This window comes from Crocuta crocuta, unplaced genomic scaffold (genome assembly GCF_008692635.1).
Source record: "Crocuta crocuta isolate KB4526 unplaced genomic scaffold, BGI_CrCroc_1.0 scaffold587, whole genome shotgun sequence".
Lineage (NCBI taxonomy): Eukaryota > Metazoa > Chordata > Mammalia > Carnivora > Hyaenidae > Crocuta > Crocuta crocuta.
Window position 1 is genome coordinate 1,893,710 of NW_027532403.1, and position 16,156 is coordinate 1,909,865.

Here is a 16,156-nt window from a genome sequence, read left to right on the forward strand (position 1 = left end):
CTTACCTCTCTCAAAATCTTCTGTTTTCATATACATGGAATAGTATTTCTTGTTCATACACATACCTTTCATATTTCACACACTGTACCTTTTCGCCTGTGTCACCTTTGGGGCCACTCTCTCCAACATCTCCCTAAGGGGGGAAAGCGATACATGTAAAATATATTGGTGACATCACACACAGGACAGTTCATTATTTTAAGCTTGCTTTCATATGCACTGTATATTGAAATCTCTTGTGAATCTTCTACAGAGCTGACACATTTTTACTTGAGCAGCTGCCTGATATCAACTGGTCCACATAAAATTTATTGCAATGAACACAGCTGAACAGCTTTCAGCTCCTCTATGATATCAACAGAAAGCAGTACTTTCTCTGACTTCTAATAGCTTGAAGCACGTACTTAACACATCCTTAACTCTATCTCTTTTCTCCTCTGCTCAGAGCGACCTTTTTCCTGACCATTCCTTCAATATGCCACATGCCTTATCACCTCTGTGTTCTTCCTCCTGCCGTTCTTGCCACCTGGGCCCCTGCCCTCCCTGTTCCCTTCTCTCTGTGTAAATCCTACTCTGCCTTCGAGTTCAGAAGTCAAATCTCCAAAGCTCCAAAATGCATGACACAGCCTTCAAAGCCTGTGGACACAAGATTACTTTATCTGCACCTATGTGTTCTGCATTTGTGAAATGAATGTTTTACATTTTATTTGAAAACTCTCCCTTTTATAATTACAGTAAAATGAATTGGAGAGTTATTTTCGAGATTTCCTGTGCTTATTTCCTCACTGACATCTCCTTTCTGCCACAAAGCAATGCATTAGGAAAGAAAAGTCATTCACTCATTATCCATGCTTTGACTCCTTCAATGCTGAATTCTTTAATTTAAGTCTTACAGCATGTTATAGTGGAAACATCATGGACGCTGGCGCCAGAGAGACTGAGCCCAGCTCCAGCACCTACTGGGCAAATAAAATTCTCCCTACATCACGTTTCACATGTGTAACGTAAGGGCAAGAATGCTTTATGGGATTAGGAGAAATAAACAATATGCTATGTGTAAAGCAACTAGGACAGTATGTGACACACCATGAACTGTTAATGATAGCCGTTAGCAATAACAATGCATTATTGTTCCTAGATTCCATAAGCTGGAATGTCCTTTTGTTTAGCTTCTTATTAGGTCACTTTTCCATCATTTAAAGATTCCCTTTAAATAAGAGGTAAAGTATTGATGACGGTTTCCATGGGAGAGGAAAGAGGTGTGGAGGAGAGAGACTTTTACTTTTTTCTCTCCATTTTCTTCTCTTGTTTCAAATAAGTATGAAGCTAACTGCTCAGGCATTTGTCTATGGTGCCAGACACCCCCACACAGGCCCCAGAACCTGAGCTGCTCTATCTGATGAATCCCTGGAACAGTGCTGGCTCTCCTCCTTTTCCCTCCTTAATTTCTACACAAAAGAGTCATCTGATGATTAATTAATTTCAAGTTAATTACAATAAACTGGTTGGATGCCAAATAAATGTACTGATAATCTATTATGAGGGACCTTTGATAGAAGGCCTATTAGCATACTTTTGAAAAGATTGCATGGAAACCCCTTTATTAAAAAGCAAAACAGACACAACAAACTTTCTTATTAGGAAGAATGGTTCCTAGTGGTCACGAAATGAAGGGTTTAAGTGGTTTGCTCCCCTTCCACTTAAATAAATGTCTTTTTAATTTTTGTTTTAGAGTTTTATTTTACAAAAAATACAGTTATATTCAAGAAGTTTGCTGGCTCTTTAGATGTACTACTTTGGGGATTAGAGGTGACAGTATTAATTTGTCGGAAAGATCAGATCACTTATGAAGAGCATGATGTATCTTGGTAGCTTCCTATGCAGACAGCACATTTCCCAAACACTATTAAAATAAATAGCACGAGAACCAGGAGAATTAGCACCACAATATGCACTGAGAGTCTAAAAATAATCGGGATGCCCCCAAAAGTAGTCAGGAAGGACAACTGGAGAAATTTAACATATGGCATTCTCCTCCTTTTGTTTCTTTTTACTATTTTTTTTATAGGAATTCTTTGTGGGGCAATTTCCAGTATATTTGTTGCAGGTAAACATCTGTATCCCCTTAACTTAGTGACCTAACAAGCAGTAGGGAGAGATGTGGATGCTTAGAAAAGTATTGGAGTGGCATTAGCAAGTAGGCAAAACAGAAATTTTGCAGGCCTAGGGATTTTTGAAAACCATTTAAACGCTTGACATACAATGTTTAAGTTTGCTCCTTTTCTTTCCATTTCTTTAAACCATTTTACCCAAAATTCTGTCCCAACATAAGAACTACACTATTCTCTCCTTCCACTAATTAACAGTTTGACAAGAACAGGGGTTGTTATATCTATCTATATCTATATAGATCTATTGCTATCTGGCCATCCATACTTAAATAAGCTTGGTTTAGTATCTCCTTAGGGAGGAAAAAAAATTATAGGCAGAATCATTCTTACCTTTTCTCCTCGATCTCCAGGTTCTCCCTAAGCAAAAGAGCAAAGATTGAGTGACACATTAAATTCTAAAACACCCAAGTAAACAACACAAAACAAAATGAGATATTGAACATACTGAGTAAATTATATGTGACATTTTCTATTCTGGCAATATAGAATTGTTATACTGAAAACAAATAGTAAGAGGAGTTTCTTCAAGAATTGTACATGGATATCAATATCAAATGTAATCTTAATTCTTTGCTTTTTATTTAAGATTAGTGTCCAGAAGCCAGCGTTGGGGGTATTAAGACCAGTGTGGTATCAATTCAATGTCTTGAGTGGCTTCTTAGTTTTCAAGTTTTAATCTACACAAACTCAGAATCAATAAGGTGAGCTAGCGCATCCTTTCATGGTCTTCTATTCAAAAGAGTCCCCAGTATCTGGATTATTTCAGGGGTCTAGAGTCTGTGTATTTCCCCAATCTATCTTCTGCAAACATGATCATAAACACGGTCTTAAACTTGGACCTCTTCACAGTGTCATGAATTCTCTTTAGCCTGCTGGTAACTAGCAGATTCTAAATCAGGAATATTTTAGGAGGAATTGGTGCCTTCAGGAAAAACACTAGAATGGGACAGAGTTGAAGTACGTTTAGGAGAATGTCTTTATTCAAAATGATTTCCTGGACTGTATGAGGACTAAAATGCCAAATTGTGCTTTGAAAAGAATCCTTACTTTTACTTTATCCAGGAAGGCATAGGTGAGGGAGTGGGAAAATCCCAAAATAAATCATACACATTATGATAATATGCCTCTTATGAAAAAAGCATTAGTAAATGTTGCCATGAGATAAGACTGCATTAAAAAATAGTGTGATTATTGTGGTTTTTTTTTTTTTTTTTTTTAAATTTATAAAGCCACTCAAAATCAGTTTGGAGGAAAGACTCTTCTCATATTCTGGGACTCAGCCTAACCCTTTGGCTTTCCAAATTACTAGCCACCTTTCCCTGCTCAACATCCAGCCTGATGGTTGCTAGGCAACAGAAGAATAGCACTGAGAACTAAGCATTAACTCTTCTCATTTGGCTTTTTTAGCAGGGAGCAAGAAAGGGGAGAAGACAGGAGAATGGCTGTAGTCACCGAAGGAATATTTGCTACAGGACAAAGGACAGGTCTAGAAATTTTAGGTCTGTCCTAGGCGCCTGTCAATAGCAATGTGATCTGTAAAATCAGCTGACAGGCATCTGTGGGTACGGATACACACCAGCACAGCTGACGGGATTACACATTAGTTATGTACTTCAAGGGATGTTCACTCATCAAAGGATTTGGGATTTGTCTGCCTGTTTGGTTTAAACTAAACTGTCACCAATTGTTTTATATTGAACAGATTCATTTGTTCTTCAAAAAACAAAGAAAATTTGCAACCCCCAAAAATCCTCATTACATTTTTTCTCCATTTAGTAATTCAGACTACATCCATTTTTAAATTTTAAACACGCCACACTGTGGGGCGCCAGGCTGACTCAGTCAATGGAGCGTGTGACTCTTGATCTCAGGATTGTTGAGTTTGAGCCCCATGTTGGGTGTAGAGATTACTTAAAAAAAATAAAAATAAAAATATTGAAAAGTCCCCAAACATGCCACATCTTTATACTACTCTTTGTTTGATTAACTGGTTATGCTGTGTAAGTGTTTGAGGTGACCAAATATTGAAGAAAGGCCACAGTGTCACTGTGAAATCATCTTTAGTAAGTCTTGTAAATATTATGCATACTTTAGGCAGTATGGACATGGACTACATCTTAATATGCTCACTAAATAGCAAAATGACAACTGCATATTTGAAACATGGACTTTTTCTCAAGTTACTGAAATATCCAGAATAAAGATTCTGACCATCTTATCCTATTTGTTTTACTGCATTTTTAATGCTAATGAGAGTCACAAGCATTCTTTAGTCACAAAGTTCTATACTGCGGCATATTTTACTATCGACAAATATTCCATCCAAGTAAAACCAGTGGGATACTAAAAAAAAAGTTCCAGCTTACAATTGAATGAAAACTCATGTCTCAACTGATTCCGTTTGGTTTTATTTGTACTAACCTTTGGCCCTGGCATTCCGTTTTGTCCCACTGTTCCAGGCAACCCGGGCTCACCCTCATAATAAAAAATAGATACTATTAAATAAAATAGACAAAATCCATACATTATATAGATCAGTAGAGGATAGAGCTATCCAGTAGTGCTCTAGAAGTAGAGAGAGAGAAAAAAGTGACTACTAGTGTAAATACAAGTTGGCTCATTTGGTCCAAAATTCTATGTGCTCAGGACAAAGGATAAAACAGGTTAATTTCCTTCATTCAGTCTTGTCTCCATTAAGAAAGTTGAAGCAACTCACCAAAGGAAATGAATATCTAGCATGATGTTGGGTACCTTGTAGGCAATAAATAAGCATCTGTGGAATGAGTTAAAGATATCTAAAAACATAATCACTCCTGATGGAGAACTTTTAAGTGGTTCACCAGCTCAGAACATAAGGATGAAATCATTATGAGACAATCAGTCTAAAGCTTAGTGCACACACACATCTTTGAACACCTACAAAATCAGACACATTTGACACAAGAGTGAAAAGTAAAAATGGCTTTGGTTTCTCTTCTCAATTTCACTGTAAAAAATAGAATAAAACATTTAGAACTGTGGCTCTCAAGGTCATATTGAGTGATAAGCATTTGGGAAAAAGATGGTTACTAGGTCAGAAAGGTTTCCCCTTTCAGAAAGAAAAGGTTGTAAGGGCACCTGGGTGGCTCAGTTGGCTGAGCATCTGACTTTAGCTCAGGTCATGATCTTGCAGTTTGTGAGTTCAAGCCCTGCATTGGATTCTTTCCCTCTCCCACTAGTGTACTCTCTTTCTCTCTCAAAATAAATAAATAAACTTAAAAAGTTTTTTTTTAATTAAAAAAAGAAAAAGAGGAGGTTTCACAGGCTCTGAATCAGCAATTGTTTGCTAAAGAGGACAAGTCCATAAAGTGCCCAGAAACAAAGGTAGGACACAGGTTCTCAATGCTTCTGTGTGGCTCAAAGTTAGATCAACTAGAATTTCATTTTCATTTAAAAACATTCCCAAAGCTCTTTACTGTGTGGTTCAATGACGGGATGGCTTTCTTCCTTCCACCAAAGGGAGTAAAGTTGTTCCTTAACTGATTTAAAAATAAAACACTATTTTTAGAGTAGTTTTAGGTTCACTGCAGACTTAGTTGATTTTTAAGTGAGTTTTCTTAGTCACCTGGAGGGCAGAGATTGTGCTATTTTTGTATTTGTGCTCTCAGCTTCACAAACATGTACATTAGTAATAATAGTACCATTTTTAAGTGCCAGGAACTTTACATTCATCAACTCATTTATTTTCACAAATTTCTATGAGGTAAGTACTACCTTTATCTCTATTTAACAGATAAAGAAATTGGGGCACAGAGAGGTTAAGTAACTTCTAGATTTATATAGCTCCAGGCAAGATTTGAACTCTCATGATTTAGTTTAAGAGGTTGTGGTCTTAATACGATGCATTCCTGAATGAATGAAAGCATCTAGAAATTGGGAGCGAATACAAAGGAGTATTTCTATCCTCATTATTATCGGTTTATACTCCTCATTTTTATAAGTGACCTTACAGAATGTATAGAAACCTGACTTAAATTTAACTTTTATAAAGATGATTTGTGTACCAGCTAAACTAATAATATGAAGCCTACATTATCCTTCTAGAAAAGTAAAACGTATTACACTGGATTATTAAAATTGCTGAAGTCTTAACTTCCTGGAAGAACTTCTGCTTCATAAATAAAGTTACACTATAATTATAACTCTTGCACTCTCCTTGGATAAATGGCAAAAATGTTGACAGAAGAGCAATGGCCATTATAGGAAAATTTTGACTGGTCATTTTTACATCACAAAGACTAAGAACTTGGAAATAGAATACACCCTGAAAGAGGATTATCATTTACTATGCAACAGAAGATGAGTTATCAAGTCTGCTTTCTTCAAAGAATCGACAACAGGATGCACTAATATCATAACTCATGGTTTAATGCAAATAAGAGATGCTGCTAGGAAACAATATGAACTTTGTTTAGCCTTTCAAAGAATAACCATGGTAGCCAGAATAATCACAAAAAAAAAAATAGTTAAGCCCCTGGAAGTGAACAAAACACATGCTGAGATTTTGAAGCAAGGAAGAGAGACGTTGCTTAGGTATCTGCTTAACATCCTCCTTAATATATGAACACTGAAGGACTAAAACTTTATCCTTTTTTAAAAATTTTATATATTGTTAAAATAATCTTTTAACATAATAGGAAACAAAAAATGCACCTATAATTCTATCACCTGTAATAATTGTTTTCATTTTGTCCTGTTTCCTTGTTAGTCTTTTTTACTTATGCTTACGTATTTTCAAGCAATTGTAAGCTTATTACATAGTTTCATGTTCTGATTTTTTTAATTTGATATGACATACTTGTTTTCACATACTGTTCATGATTGTCTTATGAACAGTTTATCATCGATCAAAGTCAGGTGTGATCATATGTTTGATCTGTCCCAAATAGTTGAATACTTAGGTTGTTTTAAATTTTTCTATTAGAGATAAACTAAAACAAACACCTCTGTAAATATTTCTAAATTGTTTTTCTAAAGGATTCTGAGTTTTAGCTGCTTCTATCAGCCCCCACTTGTGTTACTTTTTCACATTTTCATCAGCACTGGATACCACAATTTTAATTCTTTTCAGGGCGATTTCCATAAGCACAAATGAGAGTTTACCGTTGCTCAGTTTTACATTTATCACTTGTAAGTTAAATATTTTGTCATGTGTTTATAATTTATAGATATCTCACAAAATTTTAAGGCTGACAGTGAATAAAGCTGCTTCCTGAATGAATTAAGGGAAGAAGGAAAAGTGACTCATAGCATTTTATCTTTCTAATAGGTTATATCAAGAAAAATACATTCAAACTTAGATTAAAAGGCTATGGAACATTCTGCTACTATCCAAACTGAGTTCCCAGGTTGTGTGAAAGGAACGTTAAGGAAGAAGTGCTGTATAATTCTGACCACCAAGGCTGAGCTATGGGATTCTGGAAGCCATTAATTCACTCAATTAACACTTACTGAAAGCTTTCTCCCTGTTCTACTCTGGGCTAAGTGTTTCATGGGATATAAAGATGAAACCGACATGACAGGCACTTGTGCCCAAAGAGCTGACTTTTGAGTGGGAAAAAAAGATACCTACAAAAAATAACTTGAGGACATCTAATTAAGGTCATAGAACTTTTTTTTTTAAAGCAAAGTTTTCTTGCACTTCATGAAATAAAGAGACATAGATCAAAGTAAAGTGTTACAGAAGAATGATCCATATGTCATGTAGTATATTAAGATTTTCTGGTGTGTGAGGACAAAATATTATCATGAGTCCTCTTCAAAAAATGTTACTATATTATAATACTACATAATGTAGTAAAAATGTAAATATGCAAGAAGTTTATAAAGCAGAGACCAAAATATTAGAAATAGGTTTTGCTTGTGTGTAGAGTGTTAGTCTCCTTTTGTTGGAGAATATATTCATCTATTTTTTTGAAAAGTTTATTCATTTATTTTTGAGAGAGACAGAAAGTGCGTGTGTATGCACAAGTTTGGGAGGGGCAGAGAGAGAGGTGAGTCTGCAAATCCAAAGCAGACTCCAGGTTCTGAGCTGTCAGCATAGAGCTGGATGCGAGGCTCGAGCCCACAAACCGTGAGATCATGACCAGAGCTGAAGTCAGACACTCAACCGACTGAGCCACCTTGGCACCCCTGTATCCATTTCTGAATACATTTCACAAATATTCCAAAGAGAATACAAAAAACAGAAGCTAACATCTTAACCTCAGATAGAATGCTAAGGTTTTCTCTATTATATTTTAAATTCTAAAGCTATTCCCAATTTATTACTCCCAAATGACAACATGAATATTTGAACTAAAAGTAAGTTGAGTCCAACTTTTACGAAAGTTTTACAAAACTTTTATGAAAGGTGGCTTCCTACTTTTTCTTTCTTTTTTCCCTTCTTCCCTCCCTCCTTCCTTCCCTCCCTCCCTCCTTCCCTCCCTCCTTCCTTCCTTCCTCCCCTCCTTCCTTCCTCTCTCTCACTCTCTCTCTCAAACCAATGCTCTTTAGAACCCTAATGTAAGACATCACTCAAGACTCCTACAATTATTTCAGGTCCTGCTAATTGAGGGCAAATTGAAGGAATACTGAAAGATAGAAAGGAATGCAATTGTCTTATGAGATTGAGCGCTAAAGGGAAGTAGGCTATTTAGTGATAATATTGCTTTCCTGATGGCGATTGCTTTTTATTCTGACAATGGGAATTTACAGTGAGTTGTAGTTTAAAATTTTCAGCATAATGTAATTTTACATTCACTTGTCAGAACTGATTTTGTTTAAGTACTGCATTTTCAAAAAGAACTCATCCAAACAGAAGAGGAAAATAACTACAAGGAATGCGGACCACTAATGGGTGGCAAGAATGATTCTGAATAGAACATGGCATGTTGTTGTCTTTTTTTCTGACATTTTTAGCTCTTCCTTAGGTTTATTTATTTTATTTATTTTTTAACTTTTTTATTTGAGTGCAGTCAACACACAACGTCACACTAATTTCAGATGTACAACATAGTCAATCAACTTCTCTATAGGTCATGCTATCTCACCACAAGTGTAGCTACCATCTGTCACCATACAACAGTCACAGTCATATAATATCACTGACTATCCCCATGCTGTGAACATAGCATCAGTCTTAAGGCCATTCTCCTATTTCTGAGGTTGGGGGTGTTGGTGTACACAGGCAGTAAAATAAAGACTAATGGTCACTGATAACCCATCTGAAACACCAAAGTATACTAAACCTTTTTTCTGGACTATGACAATGCATAGAGAGATCTCCAAGCTTCAGGAGTGAGCAGAATAGACATTTAGTCCCCTTCTGCAGGCAGTCATGGTGGGGAGTGGCTGTCCCTTTATAAGGCTTTAGGGCCTCAATGTCTTTGGCAGCAGTTGGGTAAATAGCACTTGGTAGAGCAGGATTCTTTGAAAGTAGTGAGGCTCTCAACAGGGGCTTTTAGATACAACTGTTTAGGGAAGGGGTACCTGGGTGGTGCTGTCCATTAAGTGTCCAACTCTTGTTCTCAGCTCAGGTCATGATCTCAAGTTTGGTGATGGTTCTGATGGTACGGAGCCACTTGGGATTCTTTCTCTCAGTCTCTGTTCCCCTCCCCTGTTTGTGCTCAATCTCTCTCTCAAAATAAATAAATAAACTTAGATACAACCGTTTGGGGGAAAAGTCAAGAAAATGAGGTTTCTGCTCTCCACTACTATTAATTCTCTCTAGTTTACTCTAGGTTAGTTTTCTACTCTAGTTTCCTAATGGCAAATGAGTATGAACACAAACTGGGGTAAAGGTAGGAAGTACAAAAATGACTTACATATTGTGAAATTTATAGAAATGTAGCATTTTACAACACAATAATATAACATAAAAATTCTAGCCCCAACCTTTAAATGTTTTCAATGTTCTAGAAAAATTATTTGTCATTTTGCACACCTGTCACTTCCTTCAGCCTCAGCTCAAATGTCTCCTTATTACAGGGGTTTTCTGGATACCTCAACACCATGGCACCACCACATCCTATATCCACCGTCTTACTTTATTTTCTTTGTTGCACTAATTATCACACAAGGTATACTTTTTTGGTTTCAAATCTATCTCCCCTACTAGGAATGCCACATTTAAGAAATAAAAATACAGGACATCCACTTAAATTTTAATTTCAAAGAAACAACACAATTTTTAACTTACGTATATTACAAATAATGAATGGGACATAGTCATATTGGACATTAGGTGTTGTTTATCTAAAAGTCAAATTTATTTGGGCATCCTGTATATTAACTGGTGACCCTATTTCCACCTCTACCCCCTCACCACCCTAGAATATGAACTTGGTCTGTTTTGTTCACTCCTCATTCCACATTGCCTCAAAACTGTACCTTAAACATAATAATTGTTCAGTACATATATGTTGGAGAAAGGAATGAATACAGGAGAAGCAAATACATTAAGCCCACTTTAAGATGTGAAGCCCTTATAGGCCTGGTGAGAGACTGAGACAGCAAGACTTCTGGGAAACTGGAAAAACCTATAAGCATGGTGGCAAGAGATGGCTCTTTGTCTCAGCGATAGCATGGCAGCCATGAAGCCCAGGAAAAAGACGGAGAGATGTCAACCCAACAGTGACCTCTCCAGTCTCATAGGTCAGTCTGAAAAATCAGAATTGAAGAAGAGAGGAATTGCTTGGGGTAATGAAGGGTGGGGTGCACTGGGGGAGGAGTTCCGTGAGGTGTAGGATGACTTGAATGAGCAGAACTTTCATGGCTTCCAAGGGGCTCATGCTCCTGAGCCCCTCCAGTACTCTATCAGGGGAAAGGTGGTTGCCTAGAGCACTGAAGGCTGCCACAGTCCTGCATGTGTGTACAGAGACTGGCCCTTCTGCGTATTTCCATATATTCTTCTATCTGCTCCTTCCTGCACCCCCTGTGCCTCAGCGGAAAGCTGAGCAGTAGCTGGTGCAGTGCTGCTGGTTACATGAATTATCATCTCATCCAAACTTTCCACAAGATCCTTCCAGAGCTTGCATGTGCAGACATTTACCTCATGTAAATGAAGTACCTCATTTACTTAGAAAAATTTAATTGAACTCATGATACTCACATATTATTATTATTATCATTATTTGTTGTTATTGTTGTTGGACTAAAGATGTCACCTGGTGATTTCTTATTCCTCAGACACCTGATTAAACTTGGCCCAAGGCCTGATTTCGCAGGTGAAGGAAGTCACGATATGCTCCCTGTGACCCTTCTGCTGGGGTTCATCTTCGTTTTGCCCCAGACCAGTTCAGACAGATCAGTCAGTTTTCTTCACCAGTTCCCTCCAGAACCCTACTCTCCCCAAGCCTTTTGTGAGTTCAAGATTGAATATTTGGTGTTCCTGGGAAGGTGTCACATCACAGAGCAAGTGGTTTCCCTCATTTCCCTCATCTTGCTGGCTTCTTCTTCTCCCCTTTCCATCTCGACTTCCTCCTTCCTTTCCTCCCTCTTAGACCACCCTGTGCATTCAGCTTCACTCTCTCTAATGTAAAATGATTTAGAAGTTTCTAAAAGGCTTCTGCTTCCATGCCGTATCTCTAATTCTTTCCCTCCTTGCCTGGAGGTAGAGGAAGCTTTGTTACCTGGTCAAAGAAAAACCAGAAAACCTGAGTGGGTTTGGTTATGCGTCCTATAGAGGGCTTTGTTTTCTTTATCTAATCAGCAAAATCCCTTCTAAAAATTACAATGTCTCTTGTCCATATTGGTAATATGAATACCAATGAGTAGAAAGTTGACAGATCTATCAGCTAGCAGCTTACTAAAAACATTCTATTTCACATAACTTCCTGAAATGGGTCTTGAAATGATTAAAATAATAACTAAACTGAACCTAGTAACCAAATATACATTATGGTTTTTAAAAAGAGTACAGATGTCTATGGAGCACCTGGATGGCTCAGTCCATTAAGCATTCAACTCTTGATTTCACTTCAGGTCATGATCACAGGGTTCTGGGGATGGAGAGAACTTGAAAGTCCAGCACTAATGGGGCTTCAGCTTTGCTTTGCTCTGGCAACTAAACCTTATCACCGAGAATCCAGATTCTTTCATGTCTTCACCCGGTCCTCCTGGTTGCGGCCTTCACCCCAGGGCCTGCTCTCCCCTTGGTTGCTAGGTGGCTGCCAGTCACGCCTGGGGCTTCATTCTTTCCTACCAACATGCAGAGAGTGAACGAGTGTTTTCCCCCAAACATCCCACAAGACTTTGGAGTTCCTGTGTAAGTGGGCACACGGAGGTCATGGCCTCTCCCTCCTTCCCTGCCTACAAAAATGCTGGATACTGATTAGCTATTACCACTGTGATTTCTTTTCTAACCGTCCCAGTCCCATGGGAAGTTGTAAGAATCCCTGATTGTCTATTTTAAAAGAGATTCATGTAACACAAGGGAGAGAACAACTGTGTTGTATCTGACTTATCCCAATGCTAAGAAACTCTTCCACTTCACACCACCCTTTTTATCCATTTTGATTCTTTCTTCCCCAAAGAGAAGTCTTTGTTCTTCATCTTTTTTCCCCATAAGAGTACGCACGGTGAATAATTTTTATATGTATATGGAAAAGACAGCCCTCTGTGGCATCGTGGTGCTCTCTGGCTGGTTTTTGCTCATTTTGCTACCTTTTTTAAAGTTATTTAAAAATGAAATGCTGGGTAGAGTTTCCTTTAGGCCCAGGCAAACAGTGATTCTCATCTTGCCTGTTCCGGCCCTCCTGTGGTGTGACCCTCCCCACAGTGGGAGGAGTCCACGGGACCAGGGAGGCAAGGCTCCTCAAAGCCCAGCCTCTCCATTTCCAGATCATGTCCCAGGCACCTGCGACCCAGGAATTCCTGCCTCAGCTGTCCTGATTCTGCTTTTAATGCCGGTATTGGCCTCTGCTCCAGGTCCATATTCCCATGAGTGACAACACAGCTGGTTTAGGTGTGCATGGCTAAAGCTGTGTGTGGCCTTGGAGCAGCTATCGATAGGGAGCTGTGGGCAAAGCGTACAGGCTGTGATGTTCACACACAACCCCAAGCCCTTGCTGGTGAATAATAGGACTGGGGTTGGGAAAAGAAGGGAGGATGTTAGTCCTGTGGGGTGGGTCATCCATGTGTACTTCTACCCAGACCTCACCTTCAAATCTTAGGGGTGTGCTCAAGGCACATAATTTTCATTTATGTAAGTTTCACCCAAAATAGCACAACTTAGCTGTTTTCTGCGAGCACTCAATTCTTAGCTATCACTTTGCATATGAATTTCTTTGTTCAAATGTTCAAGTTTCCTACCTTCTCTGAGCCTTAGTATCTTCATTTAGCAAATGAATATTATAATATTTACCTGAAAGTTTAATCAGAAAAAGTAAAGTAATAAATGTAACTTTATTAAAATATGTGTCTGACCAAGAGACACCTTTATTCTTCAAAAGTGGTTCTGTTAAGTATTCTAGGACTTGCAACATAATGTGCCCTTGATAATATATCCATTTTTTTAAGTTTTAAAACCCAGCTAGTTTCTCCTTTCCGAAAGTGTAGCTCTTAATGATAAATCTATGTATAGTTCGAATGATAAATTCTTTTTTTCTCTTGGGAAGAGCATGCATCTAATTATTATTTTTTTAATGTTTTATTTGTTTTTGAAAGAGAGAGAGAGAGAAAACTAGCAGGGGAGGGGTAGAGAGAAAGGGAGACACAGAATCCAAAGAAGACTCCAGGCTCTGAACTCTCAGCAGAGCCCAACGTGGGGCTAGAACTTGTGAACTGGGAGATCATGACCTGAGCTGAAGTCAGGTGCTTAACCGACTGAGCCACCCAGGCACCTCTGAATGTGTCTAATTATTAATAGAAAGGTTAAGTGGTTATGTCCAACTGGAAAAATTCTAAAGATCAGTGAAGAGTCATAGAAAGAAATAATAGTTCTTACTAACATTTGCTTATATGCCCAGGAGGCTTCTGAGTCATGGAGTTATTAATGTCTCTAAAACAGAGAGGAACATGGTCTGTTCTTATTGAATATTTTATTTAAGTAGTGCCTGGGTGGCTTAGGTGGTTGAGCACTGACTTAGGCTCAGGTCACAATCTCACAGTTTATGAGTTTGAGCCCTGCATCAGGCTCTGTGCTGACAGCTCAGAGCCTGGAGCCTGTTTCAGGTTCTGTATCTCATCCCTGTACCCCACCCCTGCCCCGTCCCTCCTTCATTCATGCTCTGTCTCTGTCTCTCAAAAATAAAATGAACATTAAAAATTTTTTTTAAATATTTTATTTAAAAATATTTCACATATTTTAATAAAGTTACATTTATTACTCTACTTTTTCTGATTAAACTTTGAGGTAAATATTATAATATTCATTTGGTAAACAAAGATACTAAGGCTCAGAGAAGGTAGGTAACTTGCCCAAGGGCATACAAATACTGAATGGCAGAGCTGAGATATTCTGAATTTAAGATCCTTATTCTTAATGGCAGAACCAGAGTCTTGTGCAGTGAGAACAGACTGTCTGGCTTTAAAGCTGAACTCCATCACAAACACCTCGGAAACTCTGGACAAAATATTTATCCTTTCTGTGCTCCCATTTCCTCATTTATAAAGTGGAGATAATGCTAGTTCCCCCCTCATAGGATTGCTGTGAGGAATAAGTGAGCTATTCTGCACACAACACAAGGGACAGTGTCTGTCAGTAAATGCTGAATACATGTTAGTATTTATTATATACTACACTCTTGGTTCTCTGCATTGGGTAGAGAAGGCAGAGAAGGGACTCCTGAAAGAAATTCGATTTCTCATAAATTAACCCCACTGATGCTGTTTCACAGTTGGAAAATGGTTACTTGGCAATGTGGCCTTGAATGAAATGGACGGAACTGGGTAGATGCTAACCTATTTGGATCATCAAAATAAGTTACTTCATTGCAGCCCTATTTTTAATACAAGTTCCAAAATTCAGAGTACTCTTTAGAGGTCAGAGCTTCTGATACAAGAACAGGCTTTGTGGCTTACATTGATTTAATAGTTTAGAGGTCATAAGCTGGAGAGAAGGTAGACCATGATGAACACAAAAGCCCCACAGTGGTAAATTCTAAGACCAAGCTTGTCTGTAATTTAATTTGTAAGTACTGCACCATAGCGGTAGTTTCTCTCCTCTTGCCAAATGCCGCTCACCTGTTAGGTCTCACTTAGAGTCACTTACATATTCAGAGAAGCATTAGTTGGCCCGGCTGCCCTGTCCTTATATGCCACAGTCATACTGTAATGTAACAGGTTTTTAGTGTAACTGTTCATTTAATGTCGCCATCCCCAGTTAGGCTGGAAATTTCATGAGGGCAGAGACAGCTTTAATGTCAGTGCTTGGATGGCTTAGGAGCGAAGGCTGAACCAACGATGGAAGAAATCAACAAGTGAATCAGTGGATACGTTTATGGGAAGTTTCTTTAAAAAAGCTTTCCCAGATTACATATGCAAGTGAATCTGATCTAGTAAATCAGTATTTTTGTGATCCTTTCTATAAAATATACTCTTTTCAATTAAAACGGGAAATAAGTGGACTTGACATCATAATTCAAACACATTTGCTTTATTGTTTTTTTTGCAACAGCCTGTGAGCAGCTTGCCTTCTCTCACACCCCTTTTCCTAGGAATCCCATCCCTCACATTTTTCCTCCCCTCTTCCAATATTTTAATAGAATGATAGAATTTAGTAGAATGATAACTATTATCAAATTCTATAGTAACATGCTGAAATGAAGTCAGGGGGAAAGTGGTTTTAAAAAAAGTCTTTACTGTACTTCGTTTATTTCAAGCCAACATTAAACTACCTCTTATAACTAACTTATCATTCCTCTTTAAAGGAACTTAAAGTTGATTACATGAAGAATAGAAATATTGTTTGTTCCACTTAACAAGTAAAATTGAATGAAAAGTCTCTTTAAGAGTAAGCTTATATA

The 16,156-nt window shown here is 37.9% G+C and overlaps 1 protein-coding gene across 1 annotated transcript in view; it reads right to left on the reverse strand.

Moving 5' to 3' along the window:
* The window catches only part of COL25A1 (collagen type XXV alpha 1 chain), a 450,359-nt gene that overhangs the window by 74,626 nt on the left and 359,577 nt on the right, over positions 1-16,156 (reverse strand). The window contains exons 13-15 of the mRNA XM_077778460.1: positions 4,593-4,646; positions 2,502-2,528; positions 89-133 (exon numbers count right to left, since the gene is read on the reverse strand). Of these exons, the coding sequence (XP_077634586.1) occupies positions 89-133; positions 2,502-2,528; positions 4,593-4,646 (126 nt within the window). The remainder of the gene's footprint in view (positions 1-88; positions 134-2,501; positions 2,529-4,592; positions 4,647-16,156) is intronic.